At 41.7% G+C, this 17,947-nt stretch overlaps 1 protein-coding gene across 1 annotated transcript in view; it reads right to left on the bottom strand.

Annotated features, from left to right (window-relative positions):
- Positions 1-17,947, bottom strand: part of LOC126238872 (dehydrogenase/reductase SDR family member 11-like) — a 105,427-nt gene that overhangs the window by 22,009 nt on the left and 65,471 nt on the right. Inside the window, exon 4 of the mRNA XM_049947818.1 lies at positions 15,966-16,095. Within this exon, the coding sequence (XP_049803775.1) occupies positions 15,966-16,095 (130 nt within the window). The remainder of the gene's footprint in view (positions 1-15,965; positions 16,096-17,947) is intronic.

The raw sequence follows: 17,947 nt of genomic DNA, 5'->3' as shown, positions 1-17,947 counted from the left end.
CTGAGAGAATTACAATGTCATCGGCGAACCTCAAAGTTTTATTTCTTCTCCATGGATTTTAATACCTACTCCGAACCTTTCTTTTGTTTCCTTTATTGCTTGCTCAATATACAGATTGAATAACATCGGGGATAGGCTACAACCTTGTCTCACTCCCTTCCCAACCACTGCTTCCCTTTCATACCCCTCGACTCTTATAAGTGCCATCTCGTTTCTGTACAAATTGTAAATAGCCTTTCGCTCCCTGTATTTTACCCCTACCACCTTCAAAATTTGAAATAGAGTATTCCAATCAACATTGTCAAAAGCTTTCTCCAAGTCTACAAATGCTAGAAACGTAAGTTTGCCTTTCCTTAATCTTTCTTCTAAGATAAGCCGTAGGGTCAGTATTGCCTCACGTGTTCCAGCATTTCTACGGAATCCAAACTGATCTTCGCCGAGGTCGGCATCTATCAGTTTCTCCATTCGTCTGTAAAATAAATCGCGTTAGTCTTTTTCAGCTGTGACTTATTCAACTGATAGTTCGGTAATTGGGGTCAGGGATTTTCTCTGCCTCGTGATGGCTGGGTGTTGTGTGATGTCCTTAGGTTAGTTAGGTTTAAGTAGTTCTAAGTTCTAGGGGACTGATGACCACAGATGTTAAGTCCCATAGTGCTCAGAGTCATTTGAGCCATCAAAAGAGTCGTCCTGTCTACGTACATACACTATGTGATCAAAAGTATCCGAACACCCCCAAAAACATACGTTTCTCGTATTAGGTTCATTGTGTTACCACTTACTGCGACCTCAGTAGATATTAGAAATCGTGAGAGAACAGAATGGGGCGGTCCACGGAACTCACGATCTTCGAATATGGTCAGGTGACTGGGTGTCACTTGTGTCATACGTCTGTACGCGAGATTTCCACACTTCTAAACATCTCTGGATCCACTGTTTCCGATGTGATAGTGGAGTGGAAACGTGAAGTGACACCTACAGCACAAAAGCGTACAGGCCGACCTCGTCTGTTGACTGACAGAGACCACCGACATTTGAAGAGTTTCGTAATAGGTAATAGGCAGACATCTGTCCAGATCATCACACAGGAATTCCAAATTGCATCAGGATCCACTGCAAGTACTATGACAGTTAGGCGGGAGGTGAGAAAACTCGGATTTCATGGTCGAGCGGCTGCTCATGTGCCACACATCACACTGGTAAATGCCAAACGACGCCTCGCTTGGTGTAAGGAGTGTAAACATTGGACGATTGAACAATGAAAAAACGTTGTGTGGAGTGACGAATTACGGTACACAATATGGCGATCCGATTGTAGGGTGTGGGTATGGCGAATCCCCGGTGAACGTCATCTGCCAGCGTGTGTAGTGCCAACAGTAAAATTGGAGGCGGTGGTGTTATGGTGTGATCGTGTTTTTCATGGAGGGGGCTTGTACCCCTTGTTGTTTTACGTTGCACTATCACAGTACAGGCCTACACTGATGTTTTAAGCAACTTCTTGCTTCCCACTGTTGAAGAGCAATTCGGAGATGGTGATTGCATCTTTCAACACGATCACCTCTTCATAATTCAGGGCCTGTGGCGAAGTGGTTACATGACAATAACATCCCTGTAATGGATTGGCCTGCACAGAGTCCGGACCTGAATCCTATAAAACACCTTTGGGAAGTTTTGGAACGCCGACTTCGTACCAGGCCTCAGCGACCGACATCGATTCCTCTCCTCGGTGCAGCATTCCGTGAAGAATGGGCTGCCATTCCCCAAGAAACCTTCCAGAACCTGACTGAACGTATACCTGCGAGAGTGGAAGCTGTAATCAAGGCTAAGGGTGGGCCAACACCATATTAAAATCCAGTATTACCGATGGAGGGCGTCTCGAACCTGTAAGTCACTTTCAGCCAGGTGTCCGGATACTTTTGATCACAAAGCGTATTCATATTGCAATAGAGTATTAAGAGCATTGCACTCCACATGACTAATATTTCTGGAACCACATGGCTAGAACATTAGAGCATATTAAAGTGCAGAACTATGTAGCCTTTGGAGTGCTTGTGTTTGATTGATGTACCATTATTCAACCGTATATTGGCAAATACCATAAATACCATTTCCTGTGATTAGCAAAACTCAAGAGAGCCTTATTTAGGCACAATAAACAAAATTCCTGAGACGAGTTAAGGATTGCACAATAGAAGACGGAAAATTAGAGAACTAAATTTTTAGACGAAATAATAAAATTCTGTAGTGTAGGAGAAAATTGAACGAAATCTTAGGAAGCATGGAGAGTTACACATTCCACTTAAAGTCTAGAAATTATATATGCAAAGGAAGAAGAGATAAAGACCCCAGCAATGAAGGTGACCATGAGAACGACCTTCCCCTAACAACTGAAGAGGAGGGGGAGAAAAAGAAGAAGGCGAAGAAGAAGAAGGAGGAAACGACGACAGTGGTAATGAGAAATAAAAGTAATAAATACTGGGAAATAGTAGAAAGTGTTTGTCATAGAAAGAGCAAGAGAAACAATGTCAGAGAGAGAGAGAAGGTGAGATAAAGATAGTGACACAGTGGCAGTGGAACATAGTTGACAAGGACAGAACAGTGCTAGGAATGAAGAGGGGAGGAATAAAGAAAGAGAAAGTGGAAGTGTGTGAGAGCCACTGATAATGAGAGACATAGTATATGACAATGACAGTGATGGAGAGAGAGATAGTGACAGTAAGAAGATATAGCAGAAATGGGAAGAAATGGATGAGATGTTAGCAGTAAGAGAGAGCAAAATAGTGACAGAGACAGTGAGTGGAGATTGTAGTAGTAGGACAGAACGAAGGGGACGGTTGGTGTGATATAGAATGACAGACGCGAAGAGATAGTGACAATGATTTGGGTTGAATGATTGAGTGAGGTAGGGCAACTGAAATGGGTAAGAGAAAACTTACAGCGATGGACTAGTGGGTTTTGAGTGGGTAACAGTTGCGGGAGCTCGTGATAGTTTGCGGTGAGTTGCATGTTAAAAAAAAACGCGAATTTGTTCGCATGTCAAAATTTGTGGGGAAATTTTTTAAGTCGCTGAGGAAGGTAGAATGAGGCAGCTGGTACACCACTTTTCAGTCAGTCTTATAAATAAACAGAAACATATTCGCGCATTTTGTGCTCCTCTGGTGTGTTGTTTTGTGTTTTTTCTTGTTTTATTCCTTAAATCTTTGTTTACCAATTTTCTGATCAGCATTTGGTAAACTATGTGCTAAAGTGTTCCTTGAGCAAGTAGTATTGGCTTGCATTGTCTCAAGAAACATGATAAATAAGTAAATAAAAGAAAAAAGATACCTCTTCCCTTAATTTCCAAACCTCAAAGAAGTTGTCTTGGGTTCTGAGGGCGGGAGTCGACGTTCTGTTGTAAGAAATACTATAGGAGGTAGGGGGCGGGTGTTCATCTGTCCTGCTTAGAAGGCTCTGCCTTAAAACACTTGTCTGTGAAAGGCAAAGGTCCCATGTTTGAGTCCTGGTTTGGCATACCGTTTTAGGCTGCCAGGAAGTTTCATATCAGGGCAAAGTGAAAACTGATTCTGTGTAAATCATCTCAATTAGAATTGTAACAGGACATCATAAGCTATACTGTAAGTTCGAAGAATTACACTTTTTGCAGAAAAGATGTACGTGTAATAAAACAGAATATATAAGAACTTTGGATTACAATGATAATCACAACAAAATAAATAAACACAGAAAAAGTGGAGAAATAGTCTGGGACAAGTAGTGTGCGAAGAGCTGGACAACAGTGGGCCTTAAATAAAATTTAGGATTAGGGAGATGTATAAAATTTATCGCAGTCAAGACAAAAAACTTTATGTACACGTTTGTTGTTGTTGTAGTCTTCAGTCCTGAGACTGGTTTGAAGCAGCTCTCCATGCTACTCTATCCTGTGTAAGCTTCTTCATCTCCCAGTACCTACTGCAGCCTACATGCTTCTGAATCTGCTTAGTTTATTCATCTCTTGGTCTCCCTCTACGATTTTTACCCTCCGTGCTGCCCTCCAATACTAAATTAGTGATCCCTCGATGTCTCAGAACATGTCCTACCAACCGATCCCTTCTTCTAGTCAAGTTGTGCCACATGCTCCTCTTCTCCCCAATTCTATTCAATACCTCCTCATTAGTTATGTGATCTAATCTCCAGCATTCTTCTATAGCACCACATTTCGAAAGCTTCTATTCTCTTTCTGTCCAAACTATTTATCGTCCACGTTTCACTTCCATACATGGCTACACTCCATACAAATACTTTCAGAAACGACTTCCTGACACTTAAATCAATACTCGATATTAACAAATTTCTCTTCTTCAGAAACGCTTTCCTTGCCATTGCCAGTCTACATTTTATATCCTCTCTACTTCGACCATCGTCAGTTATTTTGCTCCCCAAATAGCAAAACTCCTTTACTACTTCAAGCGTCTCATTTCCTAATCTAATTCCCTCAGCATCACCCGACTTAATTGGACTACATTCCATTATCCTCGTTTTGCTTTTGTTGATGTTCATCTTGTACCCTCCTTTCAAGACACTGTCCATTCCGTTTAGCTGCTCTTCCAAGTCCTTTGCTGTCTCTGAGAGAATTACAATGTCATCGGCGAACCTCAAAGTTTTATTTCTTCTCCATGGATTTTAATACCTACTCCGAACCTTTCTTTTGTTTCCTTTATTGCTTGCTCAATATACAGATTGAATAACATCGGGGATAGGCTACAACCTTGTCTCACTCCCTTCCCAACCACTGCTTCCCTTTCATACCCCTCGACTCTTATAAGTGCCATCTCGTTTCTGTACAAATTGTAAATAGCCTTTCGCTCCCTGTATTTTACCCCTACCACCTTCAAAATTTGAAATAGAGTATTCCAATCAACATTGTCAAAAGCTTTCTCCAAGTCTACAAATGCTAGAAACGTAAGTTTGCCTTTCCTTAATCTTTCTTCTAAGATAAGCCGTAGGGTCAGTATTGCCTCACGTGTTCCAGCATTTCTACGGAATCCAAACTGATCTTCGCCGAGGTCGGCATCTATCAGTTTCTCCATTCGTCTGTAAAATAAATCGCGTTAGTCTTTTTCAGCTGTGACTTATTCAACTGATAGTTCGGTAATTGGGGTCAGGGATTTTCTCTGCCTCGTGATGGCTGGGTGTTGTGTGATGTCCTTAGGTTAGTTAGGTTTAAGTAGTTCTAAGTTCTAGGGGACTGATGACCATAGATGTTAAGTCCCATAGTGCTCAGAGCCATTCGAACCATTTGAAGTTCGGTAATTTTCACATCTGTCAACACCTGCTTTCTTTGGGATTGGAATAATAATATTCTTCTTGAAATCTGAGGGTATTTCGCCTGTTTCATACGTCTTGCTCACCAGATGGTAGAGTTTTGTCAGGACTGGCTCTCCCAAGGCTGTCAGTAGTTCTAACGGAATGTTGACTACTCCGGGGACCTTGTTTCGACTCAGGTCTTTCAGTGCTCTGTCAAACTCTTTACGAAGTATCATATCTCCCATTTCATCTTCATCTACATCCCCTTCCATTTCCATAATATTGTCCTCAAGTACGTCGCCTTTGTATAGACCCTCTATATACTCCTTCCACCTTTCTGCTTTCCCTTCTTTGCTTAGAACTGGATTTCCATCAAAGCTCTTGATATTCATGCAAGTGGTTCTCCTTTCTCCAAAGGTGTCTTTAATTTTACTGTAAGCAGTATCTATCTTACCCCTAGTGACATAAGCCTCAATATCCTTACATTTGTCCTCTAGCCATCCCTCTTATCATTTTGCACTTCCTGTCGATCTCATTTTTGAGACGTTTGTATTCCTTTTTGCCTGTTTCATTTACTGCATTTTTATATTTTCTCCTTTCATCAATTAAATTCAGTATTTCTTCTGTTACCCAAGGGGTTCTACTAGCCCTCGTCTTTTTACCTATTTGATCCTCTGTTGCCTTCGCTATTTCATCCCTCAAAGCTACCCATTCTTCTTGTACTGTATTTCTTTCCCACATTACTGTCAATTGTTTCCTTATGCTCGCCCTGAAGCTCTGTACAACCTCTGGTTCTTTCAGTTTATCCAGGTCCCAGCTCGTTAAATTCCCACCTTTTTGCAGTTTCTTCTGTTTTAATCTACAGTTCATAACCAGTAGATTGTGGTCAGAGTCCACATCTGCCCCTGGAAATGTCTTACAATTTAAAACCTGGTTCCTAAATCTCTGTCTTACCATTATATAATCTATCTGATACCTTTTAGTATCTCCAGGGTTCTTCCATGTATACAACCTTCTTTCATGATTCTTGAACTTAGTGTTAGCTATGATTAAGTTATGCTTTGCGCAAAATTCTACCAGGCGGCTTCCTCTTTCATTTCTTAGCCCCAATTCATATTCACCCACTATGTTTCCTGCTCTCCCTTTTCCTACTGACGAATTCCAGTCACCCATGACTAATAAATTTTCGTCTCCCTTCACTAGCTGAATAATTTCTTTTATCTCTTCATACATTTCATCAATTTCTTCGTCATCTGCAGAGCTAGTTGGCATATAAACTTGTACTGCTGTAGTAGGCTTGGGCTTCGTGTCTATCTTGGCCACAATAATGCGTTCACTGTGCTGTTTGTAGTAGCTTACCTCTACTGCTATTTTTTATTCATTATTAAACCTACACCTGCATTACTCCTATTTGATTTTGTATTTATAACCCTGTATTCACCTGACCAAAAATCTTGTTCCTACTGCTACCGAACTTCACTAATTCCCACTATATCTTACTTTAACCTATCAATTTCCCTTTTTAAATTTTCTAACCTACCTGCCCGATTAAGGGATCTGACATTCCACGCTCCGATCCGTAGAATGCCAGTTTTCTTTCTCCTGATAACGACGCCCTCTTGAGTAGTCCCCGCCCGGAGATCCGAATGGGGGACTATTTTACCTCCGGAATATTTTACCCAAGAGGACGCCATCATCATTTAACCATACAGTAAAGCTGCATGCCCTCGGGAAAAATTACGGCTGTAGTTTCCCCTTGCTTTCAGCCGTTCGCAGTACCAGAACAGCAAGGCCAGATCAGTCAATCATCCAGACTGTTGCCCCTGCAACTACTGAAAAGGCTGCTGCCCCTCTTCAGGAACCACACGTTTGTCTGGCCACTTAACAGATACCCCTCAGTTGTGGTTGCACCTACGGTACGGCTATCTGTACCGTTGAGGCACGCAAGCCTCCCCACCAACGGCAAGGTCCATGGTTCATGGGGGGGATGTACACCTTATAGTGTCAATAAAACATTTGCGACAGTCGTTTCTCCACAGCCGCCGACCCAAAGTGTGTGCCAAGAATTTTATCATTACTTGTCATGTTTCAAATTAGGAGTATTATCCTTTTGTATGTGCAAAAGAGGTTCTTCTGTTGCTTTATATGTTACTGGCGAGTACTGGAAGAGTTCGTGCCGCCTCCGAGGTCAGAGCCACGTCTAGTACCTGGCCGCTAGCAGCATATGCGCTAGGCAGCCGTTGCTCCTAGGAGAAGTGCCCACGTCTTGTCCGAGGACTTTCAGAGAATTGTAAAAAAAAAAAAAAAAAAAAAAAAAAAAAACCGGTGTTGTGTGATTTTGCTATTAAAGAAATGGTTGTATCTTGTCTGATGTAATCTGGTTGAAATGTTCTTGAGTGAAGTCGATTTTAATGTACGCTAAAGTCCATAGGAAGTTGGCAGTTTCATTTTCTGTGAAGTAAAATATTACGCAGGAATATTCTGAGGAGTCATTTATCCACAGTTTTGCATGCTTCTTAATTAGAAGAGGGCTTTGGGAACATTTTGATTGGACCTGATAGTATCTCTATTTGAAGATAAACTTTCATTACTGTTGCGGATTTTCAGAAGATATTCATGCAACCACTTTGTGTCGATCGGAGGCAGACTTTTAATGCCACTATCGGCAGCATATGTGAAAGAAGTCAATGACTGTTGTCCACTGTGCACTGTTGTTACAGTCTCTTCTCTCTCGTGTTAAAAAGAATTGGACCTACAATTACCATGAACAATTAAGTCAGAAAAGAGATTGAACATTAACACCTTAATCTAATTGTCTAGTAACTGGGCCTTCTCTTTGCAATAAAATGTGCTGGGTTGTGGTATTTACATGGGAAATCTTAAAGTTGCAGTTTATCAGTGTTTTTAGCTACAGTCTGTGAGACCTCTCATAAGTTTGAAATATGTCATCATTCTCTGCGAACTATAACTTAGAATTTTGGTTTAGATCCAGAGCTGTTTTAGCAGCATGCCAATAACGAACTTTTCTGAACTGTGTTATATCAGTACAAACACATTATAGAGGGTTTTTAAAGGAACTTTTTAAAAAGGACTGAAATATGGAGTGGTCATTTAAGTGGACATTGGTTATGAATGGATACATAAGATTCCTAGATTGAGAAAAATTCCTCCTTGCCATAAAAGCATATTTTTACTTTTTTATCAACAATATTTATTACAGTTAACTTGCATATATCTTCTAAACTGAAATGACTGTATATTTTATGAAGATATTTATCTTCTCACATTTTTCTTTTCTTTTGTAAATATAAGTTGCCTCCTGCGAGGTATGAAATGGCTTCAAATGGCTCTGAGCACTATGGGACTCAACTGCTGAGGTCATTAGTCCCCTAGAACTTAGAACTAGTTGAACCTAACTAACCTAAGGACATCACAAACATCCATGCCCGAGGCAGGATTCGAACCTGCGACCGTAGCGGTCTTGCGGTTCCAGACTGCAGCGCCTTTAACCGCACGGCCACTTCGGCCGGCCGAGGTATGAAATGCGTTAGTAACAAAATGTAAAGTAAATGTAACATTTACAAAGTACTTTTAAAAACCAAGTATTACAAACATGTTGCTGAACACTGCACTAAAGAGCATTAGCTTTTTCCCAATACAATTTTTCATGCACCTTTGATAAGCGGTTGTTCTACACAGTAACGCAAAAACATGCTACACACATGCTGAACACATCGTTATCTTTTTTGTGCAACCATTCTTCCTACAGTTCATACAAGTAAATTCACAATGACTGGGAGAAGCTTTTTCGTTCTGTTTGGTGTACAACTGTCATTACTTCTCTTCTGTTTCCTTCCAAAATGGCTCAAATGGCTCTAGGCACTATGGGACTTAACATATGAGGTCATCAGTCCCCTAGAACTTAGAAGTACTTAAACCTAAGGACATCACACACATCCATGCCCGGAACAGGATTCGAACCTGCGACCGTTGCAGTCGCGCGGTTCCGCGCCTGAACCACTCGGCGATCGTGGCCGGCTGTTTCCTTCCATCCTCGTCTTTGTTATCTGTGTCGCTGGAAGAATAACCCCCTTTTTCGAAAGTTACCTCTTCCAAAGCTATCTTGAAAGCCATGAGCTGCAGAAATTGTTGCTGGATGCATTTCATTTAACCTTTTCCGCCTTACATTGCTTCCAACTGTTTGTAACTTCTAAATGAAGAAAGTGAAAAATAGTTTTTACAGTCCACTTTTTTGTTCGACATTGATTCTGTGATCATTCTGTTAATGTGGCGCATGCCTCCAGAGTTGAAGTTGTATTGAGATACTCTGTAGAATATATCTCTCACATTTTTTTCCCATAATTTCCACCTAGCATTGCCTGTGTTTTCATCAAGAATCTGATCAGCTACGCTGTAGTATCATCGTCATATTTGTTATCTCTTGATGAATCATCTGCATGTTGTCGTTCTCGATGTTTCTCATCTACAACTGTTTGCTGCCGATGATTACCATTTATATTCTGTAGGATCATCTTCATCGTCATCGCTAAATCCCTTCAGCTCAAAAAATTCTCCATTCTTTAGCAATTCTACCATCCGTTTATTTGACAAAACGATATACGTCTCTTATCTAAGCGTAGAGCAAGACCTGCAGTGCTTTACAATACTTCTCACACTTGATGCGATGCGAATTAATGTGACGATATGTTTTACTAGCACTAATTTCTAGAGTCCATTTAAATGGACATATACGTCTCTCAAAGACAAGTAGTGGATGATTGTATTCATCGATGTTAGTGAATTAATTGAAATATCTCAATCACACTGAAAACTATATTTCACGCATTAATACTGGATAATGAATTGTTTGTAAGACGTTATTCATACATATTACAAAAATAGATGTATGTACGTATGTATGATTCACATCTCCCCCAAACCCACCCGACTGATTTCGCCTAAATGTGGTACACATATCCCTTACTTAGGGGCAACAATCACTGTGATCGTTCAAAGCACCTACCTACCTTAGTTCAAGATGTCATAAATGATGAGACGCTTGAAAAATAGTGTCATCATCCATGACGTTTAAATTTATTGCAGCTGTGCTACTAAGTCCATTCATAATAAGTTTCGCACACAGCTAAATGCACCTACAAAATTGTATCATGGTACCACATATAGTGCAGGAGCAATGACGCCATAAACACTCAAATGCGTGAAAAACTTCCGCGTTGTGCGTGACGTTTAAATTTATTACTTCTTTGTTGCTAATTCCATTGGCAATACACTTTACAGACAGTATCAACATATGCCGCAGGCACAAATAGACAACATCATTGTACGACCCATAATTCAAATGATATACCACATCATGTATAAAGTTTTAATATTTTTACTCTTTACTACTAAGATACTCCTACAGTCGGCTCAAGGAAGTCGTTGACACCTGGCAGAGCTTTAGACGTCTTTCATCTGCGGATCGCAAATGGCTGTAGCGGAGAGCAGTAGCCGTCTGCAGAGCAATGAAGAGGCGTTCCCACAGAGACATTTACAAAATCGAGTTGTAGACACGTGAAGCAGCTGCGACCACCGTGCAGAAACTGTCTGGGATTATCTCACATCGAGTCTACTCATTAATTTCAAAGGTGTTTGCACGAATATATGTAAACGAAATTGTTTAGGTATTACACTACACACACAGTTCATTTTTTAATTTCGTTTCTAATCTAAAATTGCAAAAATGACTACCCAGGAAATTCCGGGTATGTCAGCTAATTTACTAATAAACAGTACACACTCAACCTGCCATGTTTGTCTACAGCAGGGATACTAAAAGAGAACCTCAGTTTTTCATGTAACATTTGCAAGCTCTAACGGATGGAAGCACCAAACAGTCTGCCACATTGGACAGTGAATTATCTTTACCAAAACCTTGTATCTGCAAAGTGGCAGACCAAAACCTCAATGCCCAATTTTAATGAACGTGGCGTATGAGGAGGGTTGGTCAGCCAGAACTGGTCTGTAGCCATTGGATGAGACTCCTCTAGCTGTGTCAGCTGTCTGCTATATGGAATTCTTTTCCAGTACGTCGGTATGAACACTATTGCTGATTCCTTTACACTGTGTTCTACTGTGTCTACGAACTTTGATCTATCACGTGAGCCGTTTCCAAGGATCTGCATTACGTTTTGTTTCAAGCTCCGCACAACTGCAGCTGAAAGCCAGAACATGCTAAGCGAGGCTTTTGATGAGCATGGTTTGACCCAAGCAAGAACGTTTGAGTGATTGAAGCGATTTAAAAATAGAGGGGAGTCTCAGGAGGATGACAAACACGCGGTCCACCAGCCATCATGCACAACTCAGGACACGGCTACAAGGACAGAAGGCAGACAGTGTTATTTGTGAAATCCCTGGAATTTCGCATGGGACATGCCAACACATTCTAGCCGACGAATTTAACACGGGACGAATTACAGCAGAGTGCTTTCCTCGTCATTTGAGGGCCGGCCAACGATTCCATCAAGTTCAGATTGCATTGAGCTGCAAAGAACACTTGAAGATGAACCATATTCTCCGTCCAACTTCTTAACTGCCGATGAACTATGGGAGTACGGCCACATCGGCTGGATTCCCTTTTTATTCTTTTGTGTGTGTGTGTGTGTGTGTGTGTGTGTGTGTGTGTGTAAGGGGCGGGGGAGGGGGGAGGGAGGGGGCGTTATCAGTCTTCTGAACGCTTTGATGCGGTCCACCACGAATTTCTTTCCCGTGCCAACATTTTCATCTCAGGTTAACACTTCCAACCTCCATCGTCAATTAGTTGTTGGATGTCTTCCAGGCTCTGTCTTCCTCTTCCTCTACGGTTTGTACCCTCTACAGCGCCCACTAGTACTCGTACCATGGCAGTTGTTCCCTAACGTCTTAACGGGTATCCTCTCATCCTGCCTCTTCTTGTTGTCAGTGTTTTCCATGTATTCCTTTTCTTACCGATTCTGCAAAGAACCACCTCATTACGCAGTCCATCTAATTCTTCTGTAGCATCACGTCTCAAACGATCGATTCTCTTCTCTTCCGGTTTTCCCACAGTCCATGTTTCATTACCACACAATGCTATGCTCACAGCGTTCATTCACAGAAATTTTTTGCTCAAGTTAAGGCCTATGTTTTAAACTAGTGGACTTCTCTTGGACTGGAATATCCTTTTGCCCGTTTTCCTTGTCTGCTTTTTATGTTCTCGTTGCTACTTCCACCCTGGGTTAAGTTGCTGCGTAGGTAGCAGAATTCCTTAATTTCGTCTACTTTGTGATCACCAATTCTGATGCTTTTCCCGCTGTCCTCATTTCTGTTGCTTCCCATTACTTTTGTCTTTCTTCAATTTGCTCTCCATCCATATTCTGTACTCATTACATCCTGTAATTCTTCTTCACTTTCACTGAGGATAGCAATGTCATCAGTGAATATTATCATTGATATTCTTTCATCCCGAATTTTAGTCCCACTCTTGAACCTTTATTTCCGTCATCGTTTCTTCGACGGATAGATTGAAAAGTAGGGGCGAAAGAAAACATCCTTGTCTTACACTCTTTTTAAGCTGAGCACCTCGTTCTTGGTCTTCCACTCTTATTGTTCCTTCTTGATCCTTGTACATATTGTATATTACCCGTCTGTACATATAGCTCACCCTTATGTTTTTCAGGATATCGAACATATTGTACCGTTTTACGTTGTCGAACATCCGGCCCACATCGTGTCGTAACCAGAGGAAGGAAGACCTTGGACATCTTGATCAATGGGAAACCGACTACAGTCTCCATTGACCGCATGAAACCGGCGTACGTCTTTCCGGAAGCAACGACGCCTGACCTACCACAACTTCCGCCTCACTCAGCAATCACTCCGTCAACGTCGTCGTCGAAGTAGCTGGGGGCCGCCGTTGACCCACCACCACGCACCTCAAGATACGGGCGACATGTCAATTTTCCAGCACGCTATTTGGAATGACCCTCCGCTTCTACCATGGGGGCTGATGTGGCGTCTTCTGTCATCGTTCAGCGCCGTGACATGCTCGGGTGTTTGGAAGTACAGTGCTGCGAAACTTTCCCGCTGGACGCCAGAGACGCTATACACAGAGACGTTCTGTGTTTTATTCTTTGATTGTTGATTTCAGTTCCACGTTTTACTCCGTGACGAAAGCATGAAACCAAGTGCGTTAGATACGGAATACTTTATCGTACTGAACTTTTCTCATGCCTTCGCACGAGTTATTTGTTGCAGTGTATTATTGACTGTTCCAGCCGCAGGGTATCGCTAATAAATTATTCCATCAAGCTGAGACAAGCCTACTTCTCCTATTCAGTCTACAAGCACACGCAGATGTTAAACCATCGATCGCGGTAATTTAAACCGGTACCGACAGCCTTATTCCAGGCTGAGAAATCCTATGGAAGTGTCTTAATTTTTCGTCAGTCTTGGTTCCATTGTCAATCGTAAATCAAAACCCCCTCTCTGGTGCCTTTACCTTTCCTAAAGCCAAACTGATCCTCGTCTAACAGATCTTCATTTTTCTTTTCCGTCCTTCTATATATTACTCTTGTCAGCAACTTGGATGCATAAGCTGTTCAGCTGATTGTGCGGTAATTGTCGCATTGATCGGCTCTTGCTAGCTTTGGAATAATGTGAATGATATTTTTCTGAAAGTCTGATGGTATATGACCAGTCTTATACATTCTCCACATCAATGTGAATCGTCGTATTGTTGCCATTGATTTTAGAAATCTCGATGGCATCTGATCGATTCCTCCTGCTTAATTATGGATTCTTCCGATACTTTCGGATAGAAGTTGTTTTTTAAAGACGTCATAATAAGCCGGAAACTAGTTAGAAATAGACAAAAATCAGTTCAACACAAGCAGAGCATTTGTTACTCAACCTGAAATATTCCTTCCGCCTTATTTGATACAAAGTCGTTCCAAGTTTTTGTAAATACTGATCCTAATACTGGATCCCCTATCTGTTCCCTTTCGACTCGTGTTTCTTTTTCTATCACGTCGTCAGGTATGTCCTCCCCTTCTTAGAAGCCTTTAATGTACTCTTTCCAGCTATACGCTCTCTCCTCTACATTCAAATGTGGAATTTACATTGCACTCCTTATGCTGCCATCCTTGTTTTTAATTTCACCGAATGTTGTTTCCACTTTTCTAGTTATTATGACAATTGTATCTTTTTCGATTTTGTCACACTTTTCATGCAGACATTTTGGCTTGGATTCTCTGTACTTCCCATTTATTTCATTCCTCAGTAGTTTGTATTTCTGTATACCTGAATATGCGTGTACATTTTTGTACTTCCTTCTTCCGTGTATCAACTGAAAGATTTCTTCCATTTCCCAGGGTTTCATAGCAATCGCCTTCCTTGCACCCGCGTTTTTTGTTTCCAGCTTACGTGATTGCGCATTTTAGAGACGTCCATTGCTCTTCAGCTAAACAGCCTCCTGAGCTATTTATTATTGCAGTATCTACAGTCTCGGGGAACTAGAAACGTATCTCTTGATTGTTTGGTATTTACGTATTCCCCTTCTTTGTGCCATGATTCTTTCTGACTAATCCCTTAAACTTGAGCCTACTCCTCTACGTTACTGCATTTTACGTATATAACCCTGAAATAGAACAACAGTCTTTGCAGTGGAAGACATCATCCCCTCGCGTTCCAAAAAGCGCGCCAAGTGTGCACCAACATCAAGTCAGCTTTAATGAATTTTTTTTTACATTCACTGAAATGCCCATAATTTCTTCCATGTACCATAGACACACCGTAACTGGGGAGCTGTACTGCTATGTTTTGAGAAGACTGGGGAAAGGTGTTAGACGCAAAGTACATGGAAAATGGGAGAACAAGGACTGGTCCCTGCATCATGACAATGCAACTGTGCACATCTCTCCCACTGTAAGGGAATTACTAGCAAAAAAACATGACAACTGTCCCCCACCTACCCTACTTACCTGAACCAGTTCCTCGTGAATAACTGCTCCCGCACAAAATGAAACTAAACTTAAGCGAGTGGTGTTTTGACTCCATAAAGAGGTTCAATCGAAATCACAACTAATTTTGAACACGTTTCAGCCAGCAGGCTGGAAGCGTTTCACTCAAGCACGAGGAAACTAATCTAAGGGGATGGCGGGAATTAAGAAGTAAGGTATGTTCTCTGAGTTTTCTCTCGGTAAATTTTGGGTAGAACCTTGCATTTCCTCAGAAGTGAGGAACCGTTGGGCAAATCCGTCAAACTGTTAACACACAGTACGCTGGAAACAGTTTTATGCTAAGCATGTCTGAAGGGCCATTCTGAAACTTCACATAAAACACAGAAAATTTCTGTAACACTCAGAGATGGCGGTACGTACTGTAATCCAAAATACAATTACGATGAAAGCAATGACGTCACCGCAAGAGCTGCCGTATACAACAAATGGTTCAAATGGCTCTGAGCACTATGGGACTCAACATCTTAGGTCATAAGTCCCCTAGAACTTAGAACTACTTAAACCTAACTAACCTAAGGACATCACACACACCCATGCCCGAGGCAGGATTCGAACCTGCGACCGTAGCAGTCCCGCGGTTCCGGACTGCAGCGCCAGAACCGCACGGCCACCGCGGCCGGCTGCAGTATACAACAGGCCAGAACTCACCCCGACACGGATGCGGCTCTTCTTGGCGACCAGGTCCAGCCGCAGCCCCTCCAGCAGCACCCTGACGGCGTGTTTGCTGGCGCTGTATATGACGACCACGTCGTCGATTGCGGGAACGTGGCCCAGCACACTGCACAGAAATAATGATTTGGACTGATTTTAAAGGTACTTCTGCAGTTACGTGATTTGATTTTTTATTTGGTCTTGTACGAGGGGCGTTTGAAAAGTCCGTGCAAAAATAAAAACTACTTACGTGTTTGGGGTAAACCTTTTTCATTTTTCGACATAGTCTCCTTTTAGATTTATACACTTCGTCCAACGCTGTTCTAATATGTTGATCTCTTCCGAATAATAGGAATTGTCCAAGTCTGCAAAATCGCTATTAGTTCCTCGAATCACCTTCTCGTTTGAATTAAGTCTTTGTCCCGTCAGCCATTTCTTCAAATTGGGGAACAAATAGTAGTCCGAGGGAGCCAAGTCTGGAGAATAGGGGGGATGTGAAACGAGTTGGAATCCTATTCCCGCTAATTTTGCGATCACAACTGCTGAGGTGTGTGCTGATGCATTGTCGTGATGAAAAAAGAATTTTCTGCTGTGCAATCGCCGGCGTTTTTCTTGCAGCTCGGTTTTCAAACGGTCCAATAACGATGGATATTATGCACCTGTAATAGTTTTACCCTTTTCCAGATAGTCGGTGAGGATTATCCCTTGCGAATCCCAAAAGACAGTCGCCATAACCTTTCCGGCCGAAGGAAAGGTCTTCGCCTTTTTTGGTGCAGATTTTCTCTTGGTAACCCATTGTTTAGATTGTTGTTTGCTCTCAGGAGTATATCCATGTTTCATCCACAGTGACGAAACGACGCTCAGAGTCCTGAACAGCTGCAAACCATCCTTGCAACACTTCACACGATTCCGTTTATGGTCAAGCGTGAGCAATCGCGGAACCCATCTTGCGGATAGCTTTCATATGTCCAAATGTTTATGCAAAATATTACGTACCCATTCATTCGAGATGCCCATAGCACTAGCAATCTCACGCACTTAACTATTCTGTCATCCATCACCATATCATGGATTACATCAATGATCTGGAGTCGTAACCTGCACAGGGCGTCCAGAACGTTCAGCTTCACTTGTGCCCATATGGCCACTCCGAAAATTTTGAATTCCCTTATAAACTGCTCTAGTCGGAGGTGCAGAGTCACCGTAATGTTTATCAAGCTTCTCATTAGTCTCCTCAGGCGTGCTGCCTTTCATAAAGTAATGTTTAATCACCACACGAAACTCTTTGTCGTCCATTTTTTTTTACCATCACTCGACTTCCTTGGTTCACACGAATGCCAAACACAAAGAAATAGACCAATATGGCTGAAACTTGGTGTGCGCTCTTTCCAAAGATGCTACTAACTTAACATGACCTCGATACGCGCCGGTAATGCCAACTCTTGGACTTTGCACGGACTTTTCAAACGCCCCTCGTATTTACATGTGTGAGGAGCGTAATACTAACAAGCGAGAAGTTGAGTTAGAGAATATAAAATTACATGCAAATTTTATTGTTATTCGCCTTTCCTTATTCCTGTATTGAGAACTGCTCTTTTATCATGCTATTCGTCTTGGTTCTCCATACACGCTGCTCCAGGGTCAATATACTGGTCCGTCACGACCGTAGAAAATGTTAATAATTTTAATTACATACCACATCAGAAAATGTTAATGATTTTAACTATATGTCAGATCATGACGTAATATATGAGCTGGGTATCATATGGAAGACGTCTCTCGTGTGTAACAGACGGAAGTTTAACAGGATATTTGGGGCTTATAGAATGTCAAGAGCTCAGATGGAAAACCAGTCCTAAGAAAAGAAAGGAAGTGAAAGGTGGAAGGAATATATAGGCGGCCTATACAAAGGACAAGTGACTCAAAGAAATATTATAGAAATGTTAGAGGACGTAGCTGAAGAAGAGATGGAAGACGTG

The sequence above is a fragment of the Schistocerca nitens genome, chromosome 1 (genome assembly GCF_023898315.1).
Source record: "Schistocerca nitens isolate TAMUIC-IGC-003100 chromosome 1, iqSchNite1.1, whole genome shotgun sequence".
In the NCBI taxonomy this organism is placed as follows: domain Eukaryota; kingdom Metazoa; phylum Arthropoda; class Insecta; order Orthoptera; family Acrididae; genus Schistocerca; species Schistocerca nitens.
Note: the sequence above shows the minus strand (reverse complement) of the source record. Positions and strands in the feature narration are given on the sequence as shown.